Raw genomic sequence first — 22,506 nt, 5'->3', positions numbered from 1 at the left:
GATATAGCAGAAGAAGACGCCGGCTGCAGTACATCTCAAAGAAGAAGAAGACATCTGTAGTGTCATGTAATCGTGACATAACCAAGGTTATCCTGGAGATACTGAAGAGGAATATGAATATCACTTGACATAAACAAAGTTTCATCTTATCTCGGTAAGAAAAGCAGCTCAGCAGCTCGGTGTTTACCACTGTATTACGTGTCTGTGTCAAATAACAACCAACCGGCATTGCCTAGCTAAGCATCTTTAGCTAGCGAGCTAACCATCAGCATGACGAAAGAGGTCACGCCAAACTCCGGTTAAAATACTCACAATAATATCTAGCCTTTTTAGGAACAGTCTGCCTCTTGTTCCTGTTATATTCGACCTTCAGAAGATACCATGGTGTGTGACAGCGAGCATTGTCGGTTATGCTGAGGACCTGGGGCACGTTATGTGATGTAATGTCAGTTGGGTGGAATTTACCTGACGTGGTATGTTACAGTTACTAGATTATTCTGTGTCTTTAGAGTGTGGTGTCGTCCCAACCACAGGGGTGACGTTTTACATTTATCAGTTAAACACTAGAAGAAGAAGGTGAATGTATGAAGTGTCAGTGCTAACATATGTGATGCTAAGTAACAGCTGGTGCCAGATGTTTTATTTGCTTTTCTGTGGTGTCAGCTCAGGTCGCCATGAGCGTCCCCTGTATCTTTTCCTCCGCTGGCCGAAGCTTCAGCCTGCCGTGTCCCGCCGCGGGTCTCCTCTGCTGCCGGCTGCTGGGCCCCAGCTCCGCCATAAGGTTAGTGTCATCACTTTACTGTTAAAATCTGTGACCCATCAGATTCTGATCTGGAGCTGCTGGCCAAAATTGTGACCCTATAATATTAAGATATTAGATACAAATTGAGACTCCTCATCTGACAATATTTGGTCAACACTTTTTCATAAGAAATAATATTCTGGTGTCACAAAATTAGACAATTTCCAGCAGTCCAGCTTAATGAAATATGTGTGAAATTCAGGTAAAGTGTAACTTTTTTCCTACCTGGATCCTATCATCCCATGTTTTTGTGTCTAAGTGACAAATGGGAACAATATTTTTTATAATTAGTCAAGTATTGAGAGAAAGTGTAACCAGATAAGGCAATTGTTTGTCCATCACAAGTCGATATTTTTGCCACAGGCAGGCTCAGACTGTTATACGTTTTTCGAGTGTCTCTCTACCTTTTGCTTGATCCGGTCTGTTTGTTATTGCGTCAACGAATTGCCTGAGGAGAAATCTCGCTCTGAAATCTCTCTAGACGTATACTCCAGCTCAAATACTGTAGGTAAGGGCAGCCATTAAATTTAAAATAAAAGGGAAAGAGACATTTCAGACACTTATAACAATCTGAAATGATAAAAAATTTGTCAAGTTTTGGAGAGAGACTGAGTAAGTAGAGATGTAAAAAAGAAGTAACTACTGTAACATCTTCCCTGACTCCATGCATGCAGGAAAAAAAAAAACAAAGACAGACACTACTTGTCTAATGGCCATTGGAAAAAACAGTCTATCGGCAATTTTAAATGCATTTTTCTTTTCTTTTGCAGAAGCAAAGTTCCACAAAATCTCCTCTCAGTTCATAGAATGTGATGGGTCACCACATTCTGTGACCTATCATAATAAAGAATCTGACAAAGTATGGTAAAACATTTATGTAATGACAATACAACTTACAACCTATTTAGATCACAGAGTGGAAAGGGTCACAGATTTTGGCACAACACTGGCTCTGTTTATTGTAATGTGCTGTCCTGGCTACTCAGTTCTGGTGATCTGTGAAGACCAACAGCAAGGGAACCAAAATTTGACATTTCTCAGGGAAATATTTGTGTGTGTGCTTTAACATAAAGGGTCACTTACACTTAACACCATGTAGCCACAGATGGTTTTGCCAACATCTCAAACCTTAGCCACATAAAACCAAAACTATCTGCATGGACACAGATAGGTGTGGGTTGTAATATAGGTGAACTGGCCCTTTAAGTTTATTGATGCTTGCTTCAGGGCAAAGTCCACTTTACATGGCTGTTGTGTAGCTTTTCATTTGCAGCGTTAGGAAATATTTGACAAGGCAAATGACAGAAACGGCTTCTTTTTTTCCTAGAAGAAACATGTCCTCCAAAAGGCAAATGGACCATTTAGAGAGAACGGCGAACAACTACAGACAAAATGTAAGTTGATATTTTACAGTTGAATGCATTAATCTTGACTCAGTCGACTGTTTCCATTACCTGTGCCACTTTTTGACAGTCATTGAACAGCCAATTCTAAGATTTTTAACCCACTCTGCTCTACTCTGTTCCTGTGTGTGTGTGTGTGTACACATTTATTGTGTACTTGCCTGGCTGTATCACAGGCTCTGTATCCAGCTCAAGTATGTGGCATCATAAACGAGTCACAGACTGTGAAACGTTTAAGATTAGCTGTCCATCCTGACTTCAGCTTCAAAGCAGGACAGTGGTGAGTAGATACTCGTGTTAACTTTTCATAATTCATTAAACATTTTTTATCAGGTTAAGGAACATTGTCATATTGTGTTGTGACACAAAAGAGGTGATGTTTTAGCTAAACTGCATTGTTGAGAGGCTCAGCTGTTGAATCAACAGGCTTTGGCTTTGACAGCTAATGCCACATGTTCTTAGGTCGTCTTTAAATTTTAGCTCAGGTCGTGATGATTAAAGAGACTCAGAGACGTGAGAAAGCTCCTATGGCTTAGATGCATTTTTACGTCCCTGTGCTGCTTGGTGATGCTAATCTTGGGTGCCCACCTTAAAAATGTGCTGATTGTGCAGATCTTCTGTGATGCCAGGGTAAAAAATTGTGTAAAGCATCCATGTTTTAAAATATGTAGCCTCTTTGCGGCAGCATCCATATTTGAAGCATTGCTTACTGTCATGGCTACACTTGAGTCTGGACAGACATGGATGTAAGCTGTAACTACAACTTGACTAGTTCGTGGAGGCATAACACCGTGATGGTCTGTGCTTGAGAATACTGTTTTAGGATCCATGGGTGGTTTTAAACGAGGAGCAGCCTGCCACCCTGTGCAATTTAGATGATTGATATGTCTCCTGACAGATGTGGTAGCAGTAGAGCTTCCGTTATTGGTCACGCCAGAAGGTACCTCTCATAGTGGGATACTTGATTCAGTTCTAGAAAGCCAGGGTTACCCTGGTAACCCAACATTTTTTTGGGGAGAACCCCCCAGTCCTTCCCATTGGCCTCCTTAATCTCAAAGCAGAAGTTACCATAGTAACACTTTAATCACGAAACAGAAACAAGCACATCCTGCCAAATATGTCCTGGTTACTGCCGGAGTGTGAAACATCCCTCTGGTGTCCGTTCACAGTGCCTGCAGTGTTCACAGTCACCACAAGGTGGTGGCATTGTGTGTGATTTGTCCAACAGTTGGGCTGGTGGTTTTCTTTTCTCACAAAACTTTTCCCGTTAACATTAGTCTACAATCCTACATCACAGTCAGCATGTAAGCTGACTCAAGAAATATATCACATTAGCAAAAGGAAAGGATCAAAACCTTTGAATTATTAGAGCTCTTTCTCAAATAAGGTTGAGCTCAAGTTTGCTCATAGCTTTGTGAGGGTAAGCTGCTGTTTGCACTGGATTGCATGAACACTTGTAACTCAATCTTGAAAGGTTCTTGAGACACAGTGGCTTCTTTTTGACTGGTGCGTCACATTCGGAAATTATTTAGTTTTCAAGCCAACTTCAGATGACTCTTATAATCCTGATAGCATGTTAAGTACTTATTCTAGGAAGACAGACTTTTCTTTTCTGCGTCTGTCGGTCAGTGTTGCCAATGTTAATTAGTACCCTGCACATGCAGTATATGCACACGAGCCCATACTGTAGGTGGGCGGTGGTGAGGTATAAAACCGGCAGCCAGTTGCCCCGCAGCAACTGATAATGAATGTAAATAGATGGAAATCCTTGAGTTTCAGTGTTTCTGAGAAAAAGGACTGTGAAGTTGTTCGTCTCCAGGTGGGAGAGGAGGAGGAGGAGGAGAAGAAGGAGGTGGGCGGAACATATGTGTGCATCTTCACAGCCGATCCATATTTATGATGCCTCTGAGGGTTTTGGAGTCAGTGTCTCTCTCTAGTGTAACAGTGGGTCATTGTGTTGGTTGGAACATTAGCCCAACTGTGAAGCATTGCTGTTTTCCTCCGGGGGTGCTCTGCTGCGCTTGTTGATGGATAGGTGCGACCACGTTGGGTGTTGGACTGGGACGCTGTACTATGTATAAACTATCAGGCAACTTTCCATCTGGTTTGGTTTTGCTCTGCTTGGTTTCTGGAACAGGCTATTGTTTATATCGATATAGGGTCAAGTTAACGCATACCAGTGTGCATCTCTCCTCTCTCACACTCTGCACCCAACTCATTCACTCACAAGCTCTCCAGCAGCACTAAGAGAAACACAGAGCTGCTCCACTGTTTAATCTGTCTGTTAATTAGTCTACAGTGCGACATCGGTCTTTATATTGCACATGAGACGCTAAATCAGTATGTGAGATGAATGAAATTACTACAGTAGCACATCTGTAATCCAGTGCTGCATGTGTCAGAGACAGAGCTGCTTGATTGTGTCAAGTGAGCGTTTGTTTGCTGGTTTGTGTGTGAGGTGGATCACAGCACATCACTGTTCTTCGTGGTAGTTGTAGTCTAATGTGTGACACGGAGATAGCGCTTGGATGCAGGCAACAGATGTGTTTAAAAGTTGCAGCAACAACACAGACATTTCATTTACAAGATGTGTATAACGCTGACAAAGTATCTCTTGCTCCTTCCCTCCCTCGGCCCCTCTGTTGATGCTATGTGCATAGATTAGATTAATAGGCTAAACAGATAAAGATATTTTAATCATTTGAAGGTTATTAATGGATTTTAACAACAGAGTCAAGCTGTTTCGGTGTCCGTGTTGAACAGCGGTTCCAGAGACAGTCCTTTGGCTCTGTGCCTGTTGTGTAACGGCACCAACAGAACGTTTTCTTTACAATGGGGCGACAGATAAGCAAGGTGGTCAGCTAAGTGGGTGGTCCAGGACACGTTAGTTTACACACTGCTGAAATCATGTGGCCACATGCGGCCCAGGCCACTTTTGAATGTGGTCTAAACAATCCTATCTCAAGACACATTGAGGACGCATTTGGTGCATTCACAGCTGTACTTAAAGTTGTCCACTTGTCATCTGATCACCTAGAATGCATGTTAATACCAGGTGTAAACAGGGCCTAATACATTTAAGTCAATATAATGATGTTGAAACAACACATCCACGGTTAGATTTAGGATCGTCATGGTAAAGTTAAGTTAAACCATCGATACTTCAATACAAATTATCAATACAGTCTTATCAGTTGCCATCCCTGACACTTAAACAATAAATTACTTGACAAATTTATTAATTTATTCATTTGTTTTGTGGCATTCGTGTGTGTGTGCAGGGTGGATTTTTTCATCCCTGGCGTGGAGAAGGTGGGAGGTTTCTCCATGTGCTCCAGTCCAGGTTTGCTGCAGAGGGAAGGTGTCGTTGAACTGGCCGTCAAATACACCAAACACCCCCCAGCACACTGGGTCCACACCATGGTGAGTGCGGCAGAGAAGTGTGATCAAGCATGACATATTATGACATTTCTGAAAATTACAGTGAGTGGTAATTTTCCCAGGAAATGACTGAAAGTTACCTGGAAAGATTGCTGCCTGTGAGTTAGAATATTCTAGAAAAGTAAATGTTGGTCATCCCCACGGCTGTGAAATGGTTTGGAAGATTACATTGCGAGTGTATGCATGAGGGAGATGGTGAAAAGAAAAGAGATGCAGAAAGAGAACGAGTGGAGCGATCAGGGTGTTGAGAAATGGTTAGGGTGTTATAGAGTTAGAAAATGGAGACTGCTGCCACATCACGCCACGGGTTCTTCTAAAAAGTGAAGCTTGAAAAGGAAAATGGCAAGTCAGATATTTTCAGATTTATTTATTTATTTCCAGCCCTGCAGAAGCATTGGGCGCTTACCCGTACTATAAAGTTAAATTAAAAACCTGTGATACACTCCCAATTGAACGTTAAGTTCATTTAACCACTCGAGTCATAATCTGTTTTTCAATCATGTGTAATTGCTGTCAAGGGTTCATTAAAGTGAGTCGGCAAATTTGAAAATTGCCTGTGTGGTAGTTTGACGCAGAATTGTGATAGTGAGGCTGAAAACTCAAGAGAAGTTGTTGTGTAAGTGTGTGGAGCAGGCCAACGGGGTAAATAAAGGTTGTGTGAACTGTGAATACATAAATAAAGGTAGTAAAAATATAAAAAGATTTGTGAAGTTGGTTAAGTCTCTGCTCGCTTCATCATGTTTATTTATTCGATGATATAATGGAAAAAATGTGTCATTCTTGGTGCACAGCGTTGTATTTCTTGCTCCAAAAGTAGCTTTTTTCTAATCCAGTGTGTGCCAGCAGTCGTGCGAATATGAACAATGCTTCCTCCCTACTTACCTTCCCCTTCCATTTCTGTACTGCGTGTTTGTTTGCAGTGTCTGTGTTTGATGATGGGTCCTAATAAATAGCTTTGAGCTACAACGCTTTGTGTAAATAAGTATCAGAAAGCAGTGAGATGTGTTTGAGCATTCTGAGACTTACAGCTCTCTGCTCTGGGATCGTTTGATGATCCATTTGTTTGATATTGCGTTCCGACTCCACTCTGTGAGGCAGGAATAGTGTAGGGACCACAACAGCAGATTAAGAATGTGAGCGTTATTGTGTGTGTGTGTGTGTGTGTGTGTGTGTGTGTGTGTGTGTGTGCGCGCGCGCGCGCGTGTGCAAAAGCAGATGAAGGCGTATTTACTGCTCCTTTTGACTTCTCTGCACAACTTGTGAAATCACTTTCACCCATAGCATAGCTGAGGTTTGCTGTGTGTATGCATGCTGATCTAAAAGTGTCTGCTTCCCAAGGCTCATCTTCGATGTAGTTAAAGTGATGCTGTATTTTTCATGGTATTTATTTCAAAAGGTGTTTCAGCAGCCGAGCGAATAGAAATGTTGGTAACCCAAGTGTCTGAGTTACCCAGCTCAACGCAGTCTGTTGCTAATTCCTTATTATCTCCCTCCCCTCAGTGTACAGTTGGCTCCCAGGTGGCCATGCGTGTCGGCGGGGACTTCTTCTTCGACCCATTGCCTTCTGACCCTTCCGTGGATTTGCTGCTGGTAGCTGGTGGCGTCGGGATCAACCCCCTGTTCTCGATCCTGTTGCACACGACAGATCTGCTGCAGCTCAACCACACCTCTGGTGGGCGGGACTACAACATAGGCTCTGCCCACCTCTGCTACAGCGCCAAGAACACTCAGGAACTGCTCTTCAAGGTGTGTTCTTGTATTGTTTTTGACTTTTGGAATATATTTATGAGGAATTTTTTGAAACTTTGCTGATTTTTAACCTTGAACAGCTCTGCTGGCTGCACACTCAGCCATGTCCATGTGTATGTCTGGGAAGTATGGGCAGGCGTGACGCAGTGTGTAACGAGAAACTCTGCCTACCTTCTGTGTTCCCTAGAGCTCCATCATCGAGACGTGTCGGGAGTTCCCTGACAAGTTTTCCTGTGACCTCCACGTCACGCAACAGAGCACAGACGTCGACTCACACCTCCAGCCATTTATCAACCGTAAGTAATGTCCATACACACACACATATACACACACACACACACACACACACACACACACACACCTACACGCATATTCTTTTCTTTGTTTAGCAGGGATGATGTAGCGGCTGTCACATTCTACCAGAGTCTGTCTTTGTTGATTTATCTCTGTCGTCATATAGAACAGGTTCTGTCAAAGCCCCACATGGGAGACAAGAAAGGAATAGGTGCCACACCACTGAGTCTTGGTTAATTGATTGACTCCCCTTGTGTCTTCCCAGGTGGGAGAATCACAGAAGAGGAATTGCGGGCTCATGTGGATCCGCAGAGGACTTTGTGTTTCCTGTGTGGGCCCCCACCCATGATCGAAGCTTTTTCAAAAACCCTTGTGGACTTAGGCCTCCCGAAAGACAGGATCCTTTTCGAGAAGTGGTGGTAGAACCTCTTACCAGTTCCCAGAAACAGCATTGTCCTCCTGGATTGTGCTCCTCTTTGGCTCTTTAAGGGGGGGGGGGGGTGAGAATGGAAAGCAACTAAAATATTCCAGTGATAAGGATATTAATATGAATGCTTGAGGACATCCACCTCCGATCCCTGCTAGTGCAACCTGTGCCTGATCTGCGAAAGGCCGCTGGGACCACAAGCAACTGACTCACAAAGACAGCAGAGATGATTTTATTTCTTATAATCTTAAAAAAGAGGACTGAGCAGACTGTAAAATCTCAACTTTACCCAGACATTTTTCAGCTCACTGCCTTTAATGAATATTGCAACAAATCTGCAACTCTGTCTGATACACACATCATAACGCAGCTGTCACATCTTCACATCTGATCTCATTTACATTCGCTTTTATTTGCTTGACGGAGGTTGTGCTTGAACAAATTAGCAGGTGATGTGCAGCCAATTTTTCACCTAAATATGAAGGTGCTATGACGGTTGCCTATGCAAGCATGTCTTGAAGCAGTAATTTGACATTTCGGAAACGCTTCCTTGCCACGAGGTCACCTATTCGCTAAATATGAAGCTACAGCCAGCAGCTAGATAGCTCAGCCTGGAAACAGCGCAGAGCTTGGCTTTGTAAAGACGACAAAATCCACGCGGTGTCGCATTTGTTTCATCCTGACAAAATAAACTTTCATTTTAACATATAAACAATTAGATTTTCCCTCACCAATCACTAGAGACCAATGTATCTGCCTGAATATAACGCCATTTTAAGTCCACACTGATGTGTAGCTATGCCAACATTCTGGTTTTGCTGGGTTTTTAAGACTAGAGCAGAGCAAAGTAAAAACAAAATGTGAAGTTGGGCAACACTGAAAAGACAAGCTGATTTTGAACAGGCTCAGTAGCAGTGTCCGTCTTTTTTATAGTGCTTGCCATTGCTGTTATTACTCCTCATTGGTTCTGGCGCACACATCTTGACAACAGCATTAGTCCTGCCCATGGCGCTGATTGGCTAGCACTCATAGGTTTGTTTTTTATTTGAATCAAGAAAACGCTTTCATGTCACAATGCCAGACAAATCAGTCAACTCAAATTCGATTGAGTGGGTGGATTCAAAAGGTGTGGACCCAGGCAAAACAGGCAGCTAGCTTTTTGCCCCTTTTTCAAGTCTTTATGCTATGCTAAGCTAACTAGCTGCTGGCTTTAGCTTAAAGGTATGCTATGAAGTACGGTCTGTTGCTGTCGGTAAACACCCTCGCCCGTGAATTGGAAAGTACAAGGCCAACCCCAGATTCGCTCTCGTTCGCCATTTTGCTTGCTATGTTTGCGTTTTTTTCTATGCCTGCTGCATACAGTCTGCCATCTGCTCCGACCTCACCTGACACGCCCATAAATGTCTCCATCACAGACAAAGAGAAAATACCGGCAGAGGGCGGAGTCTCTGCAGATGAATACACAGCCACACACTTCTGGTGGGTCATAAAGGATGTTTGAGGTATGACTTCATTATGAGTCTATTTTTTTTTTTCCCAGAAGTTTCTGCATAATATGTCTTTAATATTCAGTGGAAGGAAGTGGTGTTGATCATCTTATGGAACGCTCAGCAAGAAAGTGACACAATTCCCTGAAGGTCTATTGCTTTCAAGTCCCAAGGATATGGCAATCTGTACTGTTATTTTACACTGTACAAACTTGTGTTAAATACCTCTGCTAATTTTACTATGTGATCTAAGAAGTGTTATACCATGTGTATATATACCTCAGGTAGTTATTTGCAGAACTGCAGATTTTAGAGTTGTTTGACTGAGATACATTGGAGTGATTGTTTTTCCACATTTTACTCACATCGAAACTTCACACCGAGTGTATTTATAGATGGAAAAAAGCTAACACTCTCCCACATACTGGCCAGTGTCCCTGCCTGTTATACTCAATCACACAGTTACATGCCTACACAGTGCCGATCTCACATACACTTTTACTCAGTCACACACATTCACATGCCCATAAACGATTCCCATCCCGGGGTGGAGCGAGTATCCCACGGTGCACTGTAATGGAACCTCCGGGTGGTCTCTGATTGGCTTGGATCACTGAACATCCCTCGGAGATGGTTGGGAGCTTCTTGTCGTCGACTCCCAGTGGGGGTTACGCTGTTGAGACTCATTTTCGAGTTGTTCTTGCGTGTGTTTTTTTTCCTCATATGAGGAAATGAGTTTATGCTGGTAAAATGAGGAAATAAAGCAAATGGAGTCGATCTGTTTTTAGACACTTTATTGACTTCTGCTTTTATATAAAGACTCACATGTCACACTACTTAGACAAGACACAGATGGTCCGGGAAATAATAAATAGTAGATTTATAATTTACACATTTTTTCAAAAGAAGAAACCTTTTGAAGGTCAGTTCTCCCAAATTACAAAAAGCATTTCACCTTGCCTTTCGTATCTAATCAAGCAGACATTTGAATTTGAGATATCCATCTGACATTTTTGCAATCACCTCATTACAATGGAGGCAACTTGTGATCGTCCCAGCAATGAAAATATGCATTTAAAAAAATTAAATCGCAACATCCCTGTTTCTCAACCAAGGAACTGATTTCTACTGAAGAAATGGTTCCCAAGAAACTGTCGTGCTTTATTTTATGTACATAATAAGCACCACAAACAATCAATCATTTATTTGTCCTGCGGAAACTTAAAACGTACGACATGCATTCAGTTGTGTGTGAGTGTGTGTATCTATCTGTCCACAGCATATCTGTCAAACTATTGGACCAATCAGCCTAATATCTTGTGTGCACATTTATGACTGTATGGTCGACGACCTCTCGTGGTTGCTGTGATTTACAACTGTTAAAAAAATCTGTTTAATACTGTCTTTGACTGCTGACGCGCTCTTCATTTGCACAGCTCGAAACTGATATCCATACAAAAGTTTGGGCTCATTTTGAACTGGAGCATCTGCAGATTAATTTCACTAATTGTTATTTTTACAATACATTTCCACTGGGGGCAGCTGCTCCAAGGTTTTATTTCGAACTCTGCACTGTGCCACACCACATCAGGAGCATTTCGGATGCAGAGCGTTTTGTCTGCCTGGTTTTTGATTTTGTTGATTTGGTCATTTTCCCTTGACATTTGTGCTTCTACCTTAAATACGTAGGCTATGTAGTTAAATTTGTATTTATTTTTTGTCTATTTTAATTGTGCATATTGTCATTATTTACTACTTTGTTGTGCTATCGCCTACAGACAAAATTAATACTGTTCAAAGTCCAGTAACAAATGACATGGATCAAAGGTGTCTGGCTGTGTTTAAGTTATTTAAAAAGTATCTATATTTCTCATGCAGAGCCTGTTAGCAGGAAAACTCCATCTGCTCTGTGCAACACGCTGCAGCTCCATCAAAAATAGAAACGCACAGCAGCGTGTCTGCTGAAATTTAAATAACCGTCGAGAATTTCAAGAATTAATACAAGAATTGGCTGCAAACAGCTCGAGCAGCGTCCTTTTCTAACTGTCCTTTTCCCTTATATCTCAGTGCATTGTACTGAGGTGAAGAAATCAGAGAGATGGATATCTCAAAACCAGGCTAAAAAGAAAACCAAAACTATCTAAATTCAACCAGTGGCAGAATAGTTTTTTTGTTTGTAATTTACATGAACTGACCCTTTAATATTTGGCCCCACTAAAATGAACTATCTAATATCTCAGTGCGATGTAGAGCCTGGCCGATACCAGCGGAGAATTTCGGATCAGATATTCATTTTTCTACCAAACATTTTTGCTAAGAATCTTTTAAATTTACTGGACTGGATGTAATATTTTAGAATTTTAAAAAATCCCTTGTGAAGAAACTACAGTATGTAACAAGAATATTTATCTCTAAAAGTCTTTGGCTTTTCTGTAACGCAATTTTTTAGTTAATCATTCAAGCCAAAACCATAAATAATGTGTGTGATAAGCTAAAAGTGGCTGATGCAGATGTATCGGTCAGGCTCTAATGCAGCTCACTACTTACTGTGTCACTTGTTCTCCCTATTGTTTCTATCTTAAATTATATACTTTACATATAAAAATACAGGTAGCCCAGAGAAATCAGTACTCCCTTTTAAACAATTACAAGAAAGTAGTAAAATACAACAATGAAAATAACACTCACTGTAAGGCTCGGACTGGAGGCTTGCTCTAGGTTGTACTCTATTAGCCTTGTACAGTTTCATTTCATATAAGGATACATCAAATAGTAACACTGACCCAAAGCAGAGAACTGCACAACACTTTCCCATATATGGGAGCTACAACCTCAAAGACTGGCGACAGTGTTAATGCTCTCGGCACTGACTGAAGCGAAGGTTTCAGTCCATGATGACAACAGTATGACTGACTACACCTGGGTTGCCAGAGGAATTAAAACTCCAGATCAACAAAACGTAATTCAAAAGGCCTCAGCTCCCCCTCGCCTGCTTTGTGCCCAATGTGTCAACAGACGCCGGAAAACAGCTGCTGTTTGATCCGCTCCTCTGTCTTCATCTTCTCCTTGACCCCTCCGTCATCTCTCTGACACACATCTGTCCATCGCACCGACTCCTCCTGCTCGGACAGAGGGATCTTGTCAACGTCGGTTTCCTCTTCCTGTTCCTCCACAGATGCACTGCTCCCTGATAAGAAGAAGAAGCCCCTTTGATGCCGTGCATCCTCTTCCCTCTCCTCTTCACCTTCGCTCCTTCCGCTGTCCCTGCTCTTCCTCCCCTCTGCCTCCTCTTCCTCCTCTTTTGTGTCTTCTCTCAACCTGTCCATCTCCGTCTCCATCAGAGGGGACCTGTTCTCCCGCTCCTCTTCTGTCTCCTCAGTAGATTTTTTCTTCGCCTTGCTGCGACCCCTGAGGTTCAGCATCTGAAACCAAACAGATGTGTTTGAGACAGTTTTGCGCTTTGTGCCGTGTCTTTTTCTTTCCATCTCTCCAGACACCTGCCAAACCGCAACAAAGCCTCTTTCATTGATGCCTCTTTCCTGTACAGTTTGAGGTCGACTCTTTGCCTATTATTAGACTTCTCCGGAGCGGTTTTGTATTTGCTGTACATCCCATATTTAGCAACACAACTTTTTAATGGCACCCTCTGTGACATAAAGCCACGTATCCTAAAGGCACAACAGACACAAGTGACAGATTTGCTGCGAAGATGGAAGACATAGGGGAACAAACCTTGAAGTCTTTTCTCTTGCGCTGCAAAACGGGTCTCTGAAGGAAGAGGATCTGCTTGGTCGACAAACTCCCATCACTGCGGAAAGAAAAGAGCAGCACTTTTCACTGCTGTTACCTGTTATGTTATAATCTGAGGATCTCGCCGCATGTATTGAAATCCAGATTCTGTGGTTCGCAAAGTGACAGGTTACAAGACAACAGCACATCAGCAACTGTGTTTTTTGTTCGCAGCTCCGGCTGACTTCAAAAGTGGTTTCATGTTGAGATGAGCATAGGTATGATTGTGATTCATCAGATCTCGAAACCATCTGTCCTGTCAGTCCTGATCCCAAAAAGAACGTGACAGGCAGTGTCTTAGACGAAAGACAAACGACTCTTTAATCAACAAAGCAGTAATTAGTCCTTAGGCTGTGTTATTTTAAGTGTTAGAATATATGGGTAGAAAGAAATCGTTTCAACATCACATTTTTTGATCAGTTTATTATTGCCTGAATCCATATAAATTTATCCACAGCAAACTCCCTGCCTGATCAGCAAACTTTCTGTTGCTGCCATTACAGATTAGACTCATCCTGCTGTGAACCCTGGCGCTAGGGCGCTGCTGCAGCTGCTACTGAATGTACTGTCCCTTTCTGCCACCAGTTCGTCTCTGCATACAAAAATACATCATAATCACATTGGGAGAGAAGCATATCCTCCGAGCCCTAATGAAATAGAAAGTAAACGTAGAGGACAGGTGAGTTTATGGTTGTATTAGTGGTATCTTGGGGTGTAGTTCTGTACCTGTTGGTCTTGACAATTGGTGTGGGTAACACACACATCAGCCTCCATCCATACGGAGCCAGAGACTGGAGCAAGGGGATGTAGTCCGTCTTCACCACAACACCCTGAGCAGGAGAGCGAGACGGAGAATCACTCAGATAAATACAGTGCAAACCCACACAGGGAACAAAAACATTACAGCACCCATGCAGGTAAGCAAATTTAAGCTCAGCCACAGGCACACGCGCTTCTTTCCTTCATCTCCACTCTTATGTAATGTTTGACAGAAAACAGCTTAAGCCTTCAGTCACAAAGGATTTTTCAAAGTGCACAGCTTCACCAGGGTATTAAAAACTCAAAAGACCCACATCAACAACGGTCCACTGCTCAACCACGATAGCATCGTAGGAGGTGCTCGTGGTCTCTTCTGATGAGCTCTGGAAGATGAACACACTATCCACAGATGAAACCCCATTGTCTGGAGAAACAGGACAAATTAGAGACAGGGTCAGATAAACGGAGGAGGATGTATGTGAGTTACAAGCTCATCTCCACTCTCCAATCTCTCACTATTGATCCCCTCTGCTCCCTTTGGCTTAAGCCTACTTATTCCATGGGTGACTGAACAGTGATTTATGGTATAAGCCGTGGACTCATGGCACGTCACTCCATGCATATCATCCATTACCCAGCAGCAGAGCAGAGATCTACAGCCTGAGCTGCTTTTCCTCGTCAGGAACTAGTGGAACCAGTGAACAGTGAGGAGGTATGGTGATACAGTAACTTTAAAGCAGCAATAATCAATATCTCTGCTGTCCCCCGTGGAGCATTTTAGCTTCTTTCAGCTTATTGTTTTGTTTTTTTACTGTTTTGGTTCAGTCTTACTGTTCTTATCAACCTGTGTCCAGCTGTCGATCAACGACCAAGATTCCATCGGGAGCTATTCTACAAGGACGCAACCATTAATTTTGCTGTGCAACTTGGCACTCATGATCAGACTGAAGTTGCACACTTCATGGTACACTTGGCACTTTATTTGTGATTTTTCATGCTCCAAACTGTTTCAATGTATGACTGAGAGGTGGAAGTTACAGTGGCCGACGAAGGCAAACACATGACAACAGCCCAAATCATTTCCATTTACAGAAACGTGCTGCAGCTTCAGAACAATCCAATTAAAAAACACATGGAACAAAACAAACACAACAACAGAAATGTGCTACATGGTGCAGAAAGCCAAAACAAATTTCAGAGGTTTGTGTGTTTTTGGTGTTGCATTGTATTTTCAGAGTCTTTGCTACTGTACTGTATTTGTTTTGGCTTTCTGCAGCATGTCTTTTCATTTGATTCCATTGCCGTATTTGTTTTAGATTTTCATTTGTGTTTGTGTGTTGGCCTCTTTTCTGAAGCTGCAGCACATGTCTCTGAATGGAAATGTTTTGGGCCTTTGTAACGCCTTTGCGCTTGTCACCCACCCTACAAAGTGTTTCAGAAATGAATCAATAACAGATCATTTCTATGGCCGAGAAACATACCGTTATCATCCCCAAGGTGGAAAAACCCGTCAATGAGGTGCGCACCGCTGGTGAAATGCTGAGTCATGTGGTCTAGCCAGTGTGTGTCAACCTCTGTGATTAGCCCTGCTTCTTTTTGTACTTGCAGTGGCACCCTGAGTGAGTAGAACCTCAGAGAGGTGTTCATCTCTCCTGTGTGGTTGTACAAGGCAAACAGCTGCATCCCTACAGGCACACAAACAGAAAAGGACAATTGGACACCAAACAGAATTTTGAATAATAATGAATAATACCTACAGCTTAAAGCAAGACAGATTTAAGACTTTTTAATGCCACTTGGAATCGAATGGTGTGAATTTGCGTTTCCTAGGATGTTGAAGGCATGTCCCACCCTACTCCCCTTCTGATTGGCAAGTACTCGTTGCCTTTGTTAGCTGGATTGGTTAGGTTTAGGCAAAAGGAGTGAGATTGGTTTGGGTGAAGGTAAGAATGTCAGGGTAAAAAGAGTATGGCAGGTCATACCATTGCTATAAAAGGAAACTCAGATCCGCGGCAAGTGTACAGTGACAGCTAGCTAGCAGACAGCGGATCCTCTGCTCTGAGCATCCTGGCCAGAAATAAAATATGAATGTTGTTGATTCCACTATCTTGATCTGTGTGACATGAATACTCTCATGCATGCATTCTCATATTGAGCAACACCAGAAAAAAAAAAAATCATTAAATCCTACTTTCCATGTCTCAGCATTCTTAAGACTTTTGAAAATTGATTTAAGACATTATCATATCTAAAAAACAAGTACAAATTAAGTAATAAGTTACAGATAATTCAATGGTGTGCCTATGATCCTGAGTTTAAGCCTAACACAATAGATAAGGGATTTAAATCATGGATTTCGAAAGGAATAATACAGGGTTCCTACACATTTGGAATTTCAAAATTCCATACTTTTCCATACCCTAATTTGCAGACTTCTCTGCATTTTTTTTTTCCAGAGAATATGCGACATCTGAATAAATATATCAGTGTATCATATTTCACATCATATTTAATATTTAATTATTCTTAATAGGCAATTGTAACCAAGTACCATAATGGCATGCAAATAAAAACTCAGATAAGTTCAATGACTGGGCTGAGGCAAAAAGGTTGGGACTCTGGGTGCAAGCGATGCAGTAACAAGACATCGGTGTTTTTTCCTTTCATGTGGCTCAGAATCGCCTCCTCCCCCATGTTGGCGATGTCAAACGAATTCACACAAAGCTTGCATCTAGCTCTGTGTGTGAATTTAGAACAGTGGTAATAGTCTGGAAACATAGATATTTTTCCATACTTTATTTTTCATTTTCCATACTTTTTAATACCTGGAAATTGATCAAATTTATTTCCATACTTTTCCATACTTTCCATACTTGTGTAGGAACCCTGATAATAACATTTTACTCTCTCACAGAAAAGGGACAATTTAAAAACTTTGAAAAGTTGAGGGAAGACTATGATCTGGAAAGATCAGATTTTTTCAGATTTCCCCAGGTACGTAATCATTTTGAACATAACATTAGAAAGGAAACAGACCTTAATGACCCAATATTGATAATTTTTATTGATGCCTACCAAAGTAAGTCAAATAAGGCTGTCATCTCTAGATTTTATAAAGGCCTATTTTCCAAAAAGTCTCACAGTATAGGATATGTTAAGGAAAAATGGGAGAGGGAGGGTAATCTGTTAATATCTGAAGAGGATTGGCTTGACATTTGTCATTCCCAGTGGTAATGCACCAGCTCTCACATGTGGCGGGAGTTTGGGTGGAAGTCTACTCTCCGTTTCTTCATTACACCAAAACAAACGACACGTGCTGGAGACAGTGTGGACACCGAGAAGCCAGTCACTGGCATATCTTTTGGGAGTGTCCAGTGGTCAAACCCTTCTGGACAGAGTTTCACAAAGTATTAAGAGGCATATTTAACACTAACCTACCTATGCAATTTTCCACGTTATTTTTAGGAAATTTAGGTTTACACGTTAGAAGAGCTGATTAATATTTATTTGGTATTTTGATAACCACTGGTAAAAAAGCAATTACAAGGCATTACAAGGCAAGGCCAGTAAATGACATTTATCTTATGGAAAAGATTACCTTCTCTCTTTGCCTTCGGAAAAATGCATTTATTAAACTTTGGACCAAGTGGGTTAGATATGTTAGCCCCTTACAGACAGATTTTGTGGAGGTATTGAATGAATGACCCTGTTATGCTGTTTTTGTATTTATTTATTATTTGATGTTTTATTCAGCCTAAAAATTAGTCTTGTTGTACTTAGAATTTATTTCAAATCCCCCTGGTAGACCTTTTTTTTAATTTCTCTCTAATGTATATGTCTATCTTTCCCAGAACGATCGAAGTTCTCAAATATAAGCTTGACTTTATGTATTTTGATTCTTGTTTTGTAAACAAAAAATTACAATTGTGAGCGGCAGAAGAGGTACTGTTGTATATTGTCTGAATGTAAGCATTGTAACACTTTGCTCTCACAAAATAAAAATAAAAAATGTAAAACAAAAAAAAAGACATTATCATACCAATAGAAGCCTTATTTTTAGATTAATGAATTCAATGCCTTTCATCTGTTTTTAAAGATTTGAGGGAACTGTGAATGATAATTTGTCTAATGACTAAAGTACAAACAGGAAACTGGTTACTTACTACCCTGCGCTGGTGGTGAAGTTGCATTCTTGTCCTTCTCAGAACCCTTGAGTCGTATATGGTTGTTGTTGTGTGTCGTCACTCTGCTTTGCCCATCTGTGCAGGCAGAGCTGGACTTTCTTTCATGGTCTCGATGCAGTTCTGGAGAGCTGGGCCAGCTCTCAGAGCTTGAACTTTGTCTCTCTCTCTGGTTGGAAAGGTTAAAGTGTTCCTCTGTGGATTCTGTGAGGTCAGGTAGATGGCCCCTCTGGTGTCTGATCATACCTGCAGGTTCTGGAGGGCTGGGACACACCTGGTTCCCCTGGGCTTCTGCTGGGGTTTGATTCGGACCCCACTGAACTGTGTCTGAACTGGGTTTCCTGTGATGTTGAGGCTGGTTCACTGATTCTAGTGACTCTTTAAGGCTCATCTGTAGGTTCTGGATGTGCTCACTGGACTCATCTTGGTTAAACTCTAAACTTTGGATGGGTTTTCGAGGACTGAAATCCGGTTCTCTTGTCTTGTGCTCATGTGTGTTTCGTTCTACACTTTCATGATCTAACTCGTCAAGTTCAAAGTGGCGATGGTCAGGCTCTGTGTCATTATGACGTGGCTCTGTGGGATCTGTCGGGCTGGTGTTGGCGCTGAAGGGGTGTCGACGTATGGGCGAAGGGCTTGAATGTAAGGAGGACAGCTCTTCAGGGTCCCAATGCCCCAGATAACTGGGACCTCCACCTGGCTGCTGCAGAAAGCCCACAAACATCACCCCTTGCTCTGCTACATCCTGGATCTGCAGGTGCGGCATACGTTCACACAATGAAATCTATTAGGATATGTTTTGAGTGACGCATGAATAAAAACGTCATTCACAGCACCACAAATAAATTTGCGCGGTCTCTTCTACTACAGTCAGACAAACAAAGCCTCATTTAAACACAAACAAAGGCTGACGTACGCACAGTAGATATTCTGCAAAATAACAACCTACCTAATCATCTGCAAAGATCAAATATTCAAATGACAAAAGGACCTCATTATCTCAACGCATCCGTGTGTGTACGCATGTGACAGCGTGTGTGTTTGTGTGTGTGTGTGCCGCTCCCTCCCATGGAGCTCTGGTGGTTAATTGTCAGTTGATATTTGGGCTGACAGTTTTAGACAGGCTCAATGGGAGAGAAATCAGATTGCAAACTACCACCAAACAATAATGAGACACATCCTTCCCCATTACCCAGTACTTTTGACACTTCACTCATCCATACACACACACACACATAACATATATTAACAGTCTCTCTATTACCAACCCGACACGCTTGCAATTACAGGAAGTCTCACAGTTTTATCTGATAAGCATGTCCGGAGACAGATTGAGAGTGGGTGGGATAGCGGGTGCTGGAGAAAGAAATATAGAATTTAAAAACTACACACACACACACACACACACTAGCCTGTCACTCTGTCTGCCCGGTACCGCTCCTGGGTTCTTATCTCGAACTCTCTCTGGCAGCTTGTGATCTGATTGGTTATTCATGTCACGCTGCCGAAGCCTATCACATTATACACAGTGATGTGCATTTCCATCCAATCAGGTTTCCCTTTGTGCTCGATGGGTGTTCAGATGCAAATCTATTCAATAGAGCACATTTTCATTTCCCATTGTAGGACTGTTGGAGAATTCATGAGCAGAGAGACTGAAAGTGAGTTTTACAGCTGATAAATGCCAGTGATGACGCAGTGTTTGGCAGGGTATCTTAGGGTTAAGTCTGTCTCATTATAGTTTACCATACCTTCTGTCACCTTCTATTCATTATACTCCTTCTGTCTCCTAGTTACACGGTGGTGAGTGGTGTCACAGGACACGCAACTAGTGGGAATCTGGTATGTTTTGCTGATCTTTTTCCTCCATCTATTTTTCAGAGGCAGGGGTTACCATATGGCACAGACAGGCAATAATAGGCAGTTGCCTGTAGCCCTTTGAGCCCCGTAATGTTTCCTTCACTGTCACAGCAGTGTTACGCCAACATGAGAGGCACACACGAACACAAGTGCACAGCATGAACAGGAGGGAGGGGTGGACTCTAAAAAGCATCCACTGATTAACACTACCTAGAGCACTGTCAGACAAGCAGAGATGAACTGCAGGCAACAGAGGTCGGCTAAGCTCACTTCTTTCTAACTCAGTCACATTAAAACTTGTCGTCTTCAGCGCCAACTGATGCTGACTCAAATGACATTGCGTGACTCAACCAATAAAAAATAGTGTGGAAAACAACTGGCAGCGAACTGGGCTTTTAATGCCACAGCAATCCCACGCCTCATGTTACCTTGTGAGAAAAAAGAGCACTGGTATCAAATCTACAACTGCAAATAACCGAAGCTGAGGTATTGGAATCAGTATTGAGGGGGAAAAGTTGGATCAGTGCATCCCTAGTATTCTGCCACAAATAACAAGTGTTGATTTAAAATATTTTCATTGTCTGTTTTGAAACATTCAGTGCATAAACAGTCTTACATATGGACGAGTAGGGTGCAACTCAATGGAATGCACAAGCCGAGTTCAAGCACATGCGCTTGCCTAGGCACACTTCTCTTATCCATAAGTCTTTGTTAGAGAAGTACTGAGCATATGACTGGATGAATGAGACTTGGATTAAACTGCAGGAGTTGTGTGAGAGTTTGCAAATGTTGCAAATGTTCTGATATAGTTTATCTCTTGTTAAACATGCCCCCCCTTTAATTCAATTCATCAAGAATGTTCACTGTTTTTGGAATCTTCGTTTACCATGGAGTAGGGTTGGGTACTGAAACCCAGTGCCAATGCAGCATCAGTTCCTGTATGACTGGTACCAACCAGACTGAATCATAACATAGCTTTCAGTGCTTTAATTTTGGTACTCGATTATGTGAGGAGTGAGAGGGTCGAAGGGAGAAAGCAGGTGAGCTAGTGTGTGATAACGGTGACAGTGAGGCTGCAGCGACCGGAGTATGAAGTGAAACATAGCAATGCAATGCGTGTACAATTTGCCAGTGAATAAATGCTACAGCTTCTCAAGACCCAAGCCGAGTTCCCATGTTTTGCTTTCAGGCCAACCCTACCGTGGAGCCATGCGATAAAACAGTTTTCTTTACAAATCTAAGGTGACACTTGGAGAGTAACTGATATACAAATAGTCATTTTGTGGATGAAGTATTCCTTCAAAGCCACAATGCACAAAGATCCAATGTGACCTAACCTTGTAGTTACGATAAAAAATATTTATTCTAAAATTATTTTTACCCCCTAGATATAATTTGTAGAACACTGCTAGCAAAATATTGAACTCACCCTCTTGACGTAGCTCTGGATCAGTTCTGGGTCAGCAGCCTGGTGACCTGCCACACACACATCTGTCTCCAGACGGTGTCTTGCCCACCTCAGTTGGCTTTTCTCAGAACTGCAGTGTGAGAAATGAAATTATTTAAACAAATATTTTGTAGAAAACATCAATCAGGTGTCATTTAGTTCAGTCCAATTCTGCTCTTATGAACCAGAGAAATGTCAAATGTTCTCATATGTTACATTACATTTCTTTTAGCTTGGTTTCCTGTCCATTATCACCAGAGTTCCAGCTCCATCACCCAGTAACATTACAGTCTAAATGAGATTCTGGCTGACATGCTCATGTTCACGAGCACTCATTGACCCAGAATGATCACAGCAGAAGCATAATGTCAGTTCTGGTACAGGCTGAATTTTCCATTTAAAGGGAGCACACATTCACCACAATCACAATAGACTCATTAGATAGAAAAAGGGACTGAATTTCCTTCTGCTCCCACTGCAAGACACCATCATAAAAGGAGTATTCAGATACGCCTCTTCAGATTTGGATTGAGGTCAGTGGGAAGGCCGTGGTAATATCTTGTGCTCTGAGGCGTGAGTGACATTCTCAGCTAGATTTGAAACAGTAGATCTGTCAGATTTTTTTTGCTTTCATTTTTAGAGTTTTTGATGAAAGGGGATGGCGGCGATGTGGAGATAAAAGGCGGAGTTACAGGGGACAGAGGGGGGTGAGGAGGACAAAAGAAAAAGGGGGACGGCCATCACTGAAGAAAGCAGATGAAAGGATGGAGAGATGGTTTCTCTCTTTCAGCGCACCGTTCCCCTCTGGCGAGCGCTGATGATGCAATCAGCCGTCTCCACGGTGACAGGTGCCAGGAAGCAGCAGGA

At 42.1% G+C, this 22,506-nt stretch overlaps 2 protein-coding genes across 4 annotated transcripts in view; one reads left to right on the top strand and one right to left on the bottom strand.

The window, feature by feature from the left end:
- Window positions 1-11,430, top strand: oxnad1 (oxidoreductase NAD-binding domain containing 1). 2 transcript variants are annotated; one of them, XM_033637182.2, is made up of 8 exons: window positions 1-154; window positions 664-781; window positions 2,130-2,196; window positions 2,382-2,485; window positions 5,487-5,628; window positions 7,147-7,392; window positions 7,583-7,691; window positions 7,955-11,430. In XM_033637182.2, the coding sequence occupies exons 2-8, from the start codon at window positions 675-677 to the stop codon at window positions 8,110-8,112; spliced, it is 933 nt and encodes a 310-aa protein (XP_033493073.1). In that variant the 5' UTR covers window positions 1-154; window positions 664-674; the 3' UTR covers window positions 8,113-11,430. The 2 variants fall into 2 exon arrangements, with proteins under 2 accessions (XP_033493073.1, XP_033493074.1); XM_033637183.2 differs by having other exon boundaries at window positions 2-154; window positions 669-781.
- The window catches only part of rftn1a (raftlin, lipid raft linker 1a), a 30,852-nt gene continuing 18,728 nt past the window's right edge, over window positions 10,383-22,506 (bottom strand). For both annotated transcript variants that reach the window (XM_033637179.2, XM_078175591.1), the window contains exons 4-10: window positions 21,622-21,730; window positions 18,315-19,083; window positions 15,633-15,836; window positions 14,466-14,575; window positions 14,119-14,222; window positions 13,336-13,411; window positions 10,383-13,025 (exon numbers count right to left, since the gene is read on the bottom strand). In XM_033637179.2, the coding sequence (XP_033493070.1) occupies window positions 12,612-13,025; window positions 13,336-13,411; window positions 14,119-14,222; window positions 14,466-14,575; window positions 15,633-15,836; window positions 18,315-19,083; window positions 21,622-21,730 (1,786 nt within the window). In that variant the 3' untranslated portion in view covers window positions 10,383-12,611. The remainder of the gene's footprint in view (window positions 13,026-13,335; window positions 13,412-14,118; window positions 14,223-14,465; window positions 14,576-15,632; window positions 15,837-18,314; window positions 19,084-21,621; window positions 21,731-22,506) is intronic.

The sequence above is a fragment of the Epinephelus lanceolatus genome, chromosome 16 (assembly GCF_041903045.1).
Source record: "Epinephelus lanceolatus isolate andai-2023 chromosome 16, ASM4190304v1, whole genome shotgun sequence".
Taxonomy (NCBI): domain Eukaryota; kingdom Metazoa; phylum Chordata; class Actinopteri; order Perciformes; family Serranidae; genus Epinephelus; species Epinephelus lanceolatus.
The sequence above is the reverse complement of the archived record's forward strand: the minus strand, read 5'-3'. Positions and strand labels throughout refer to the sequence as shown.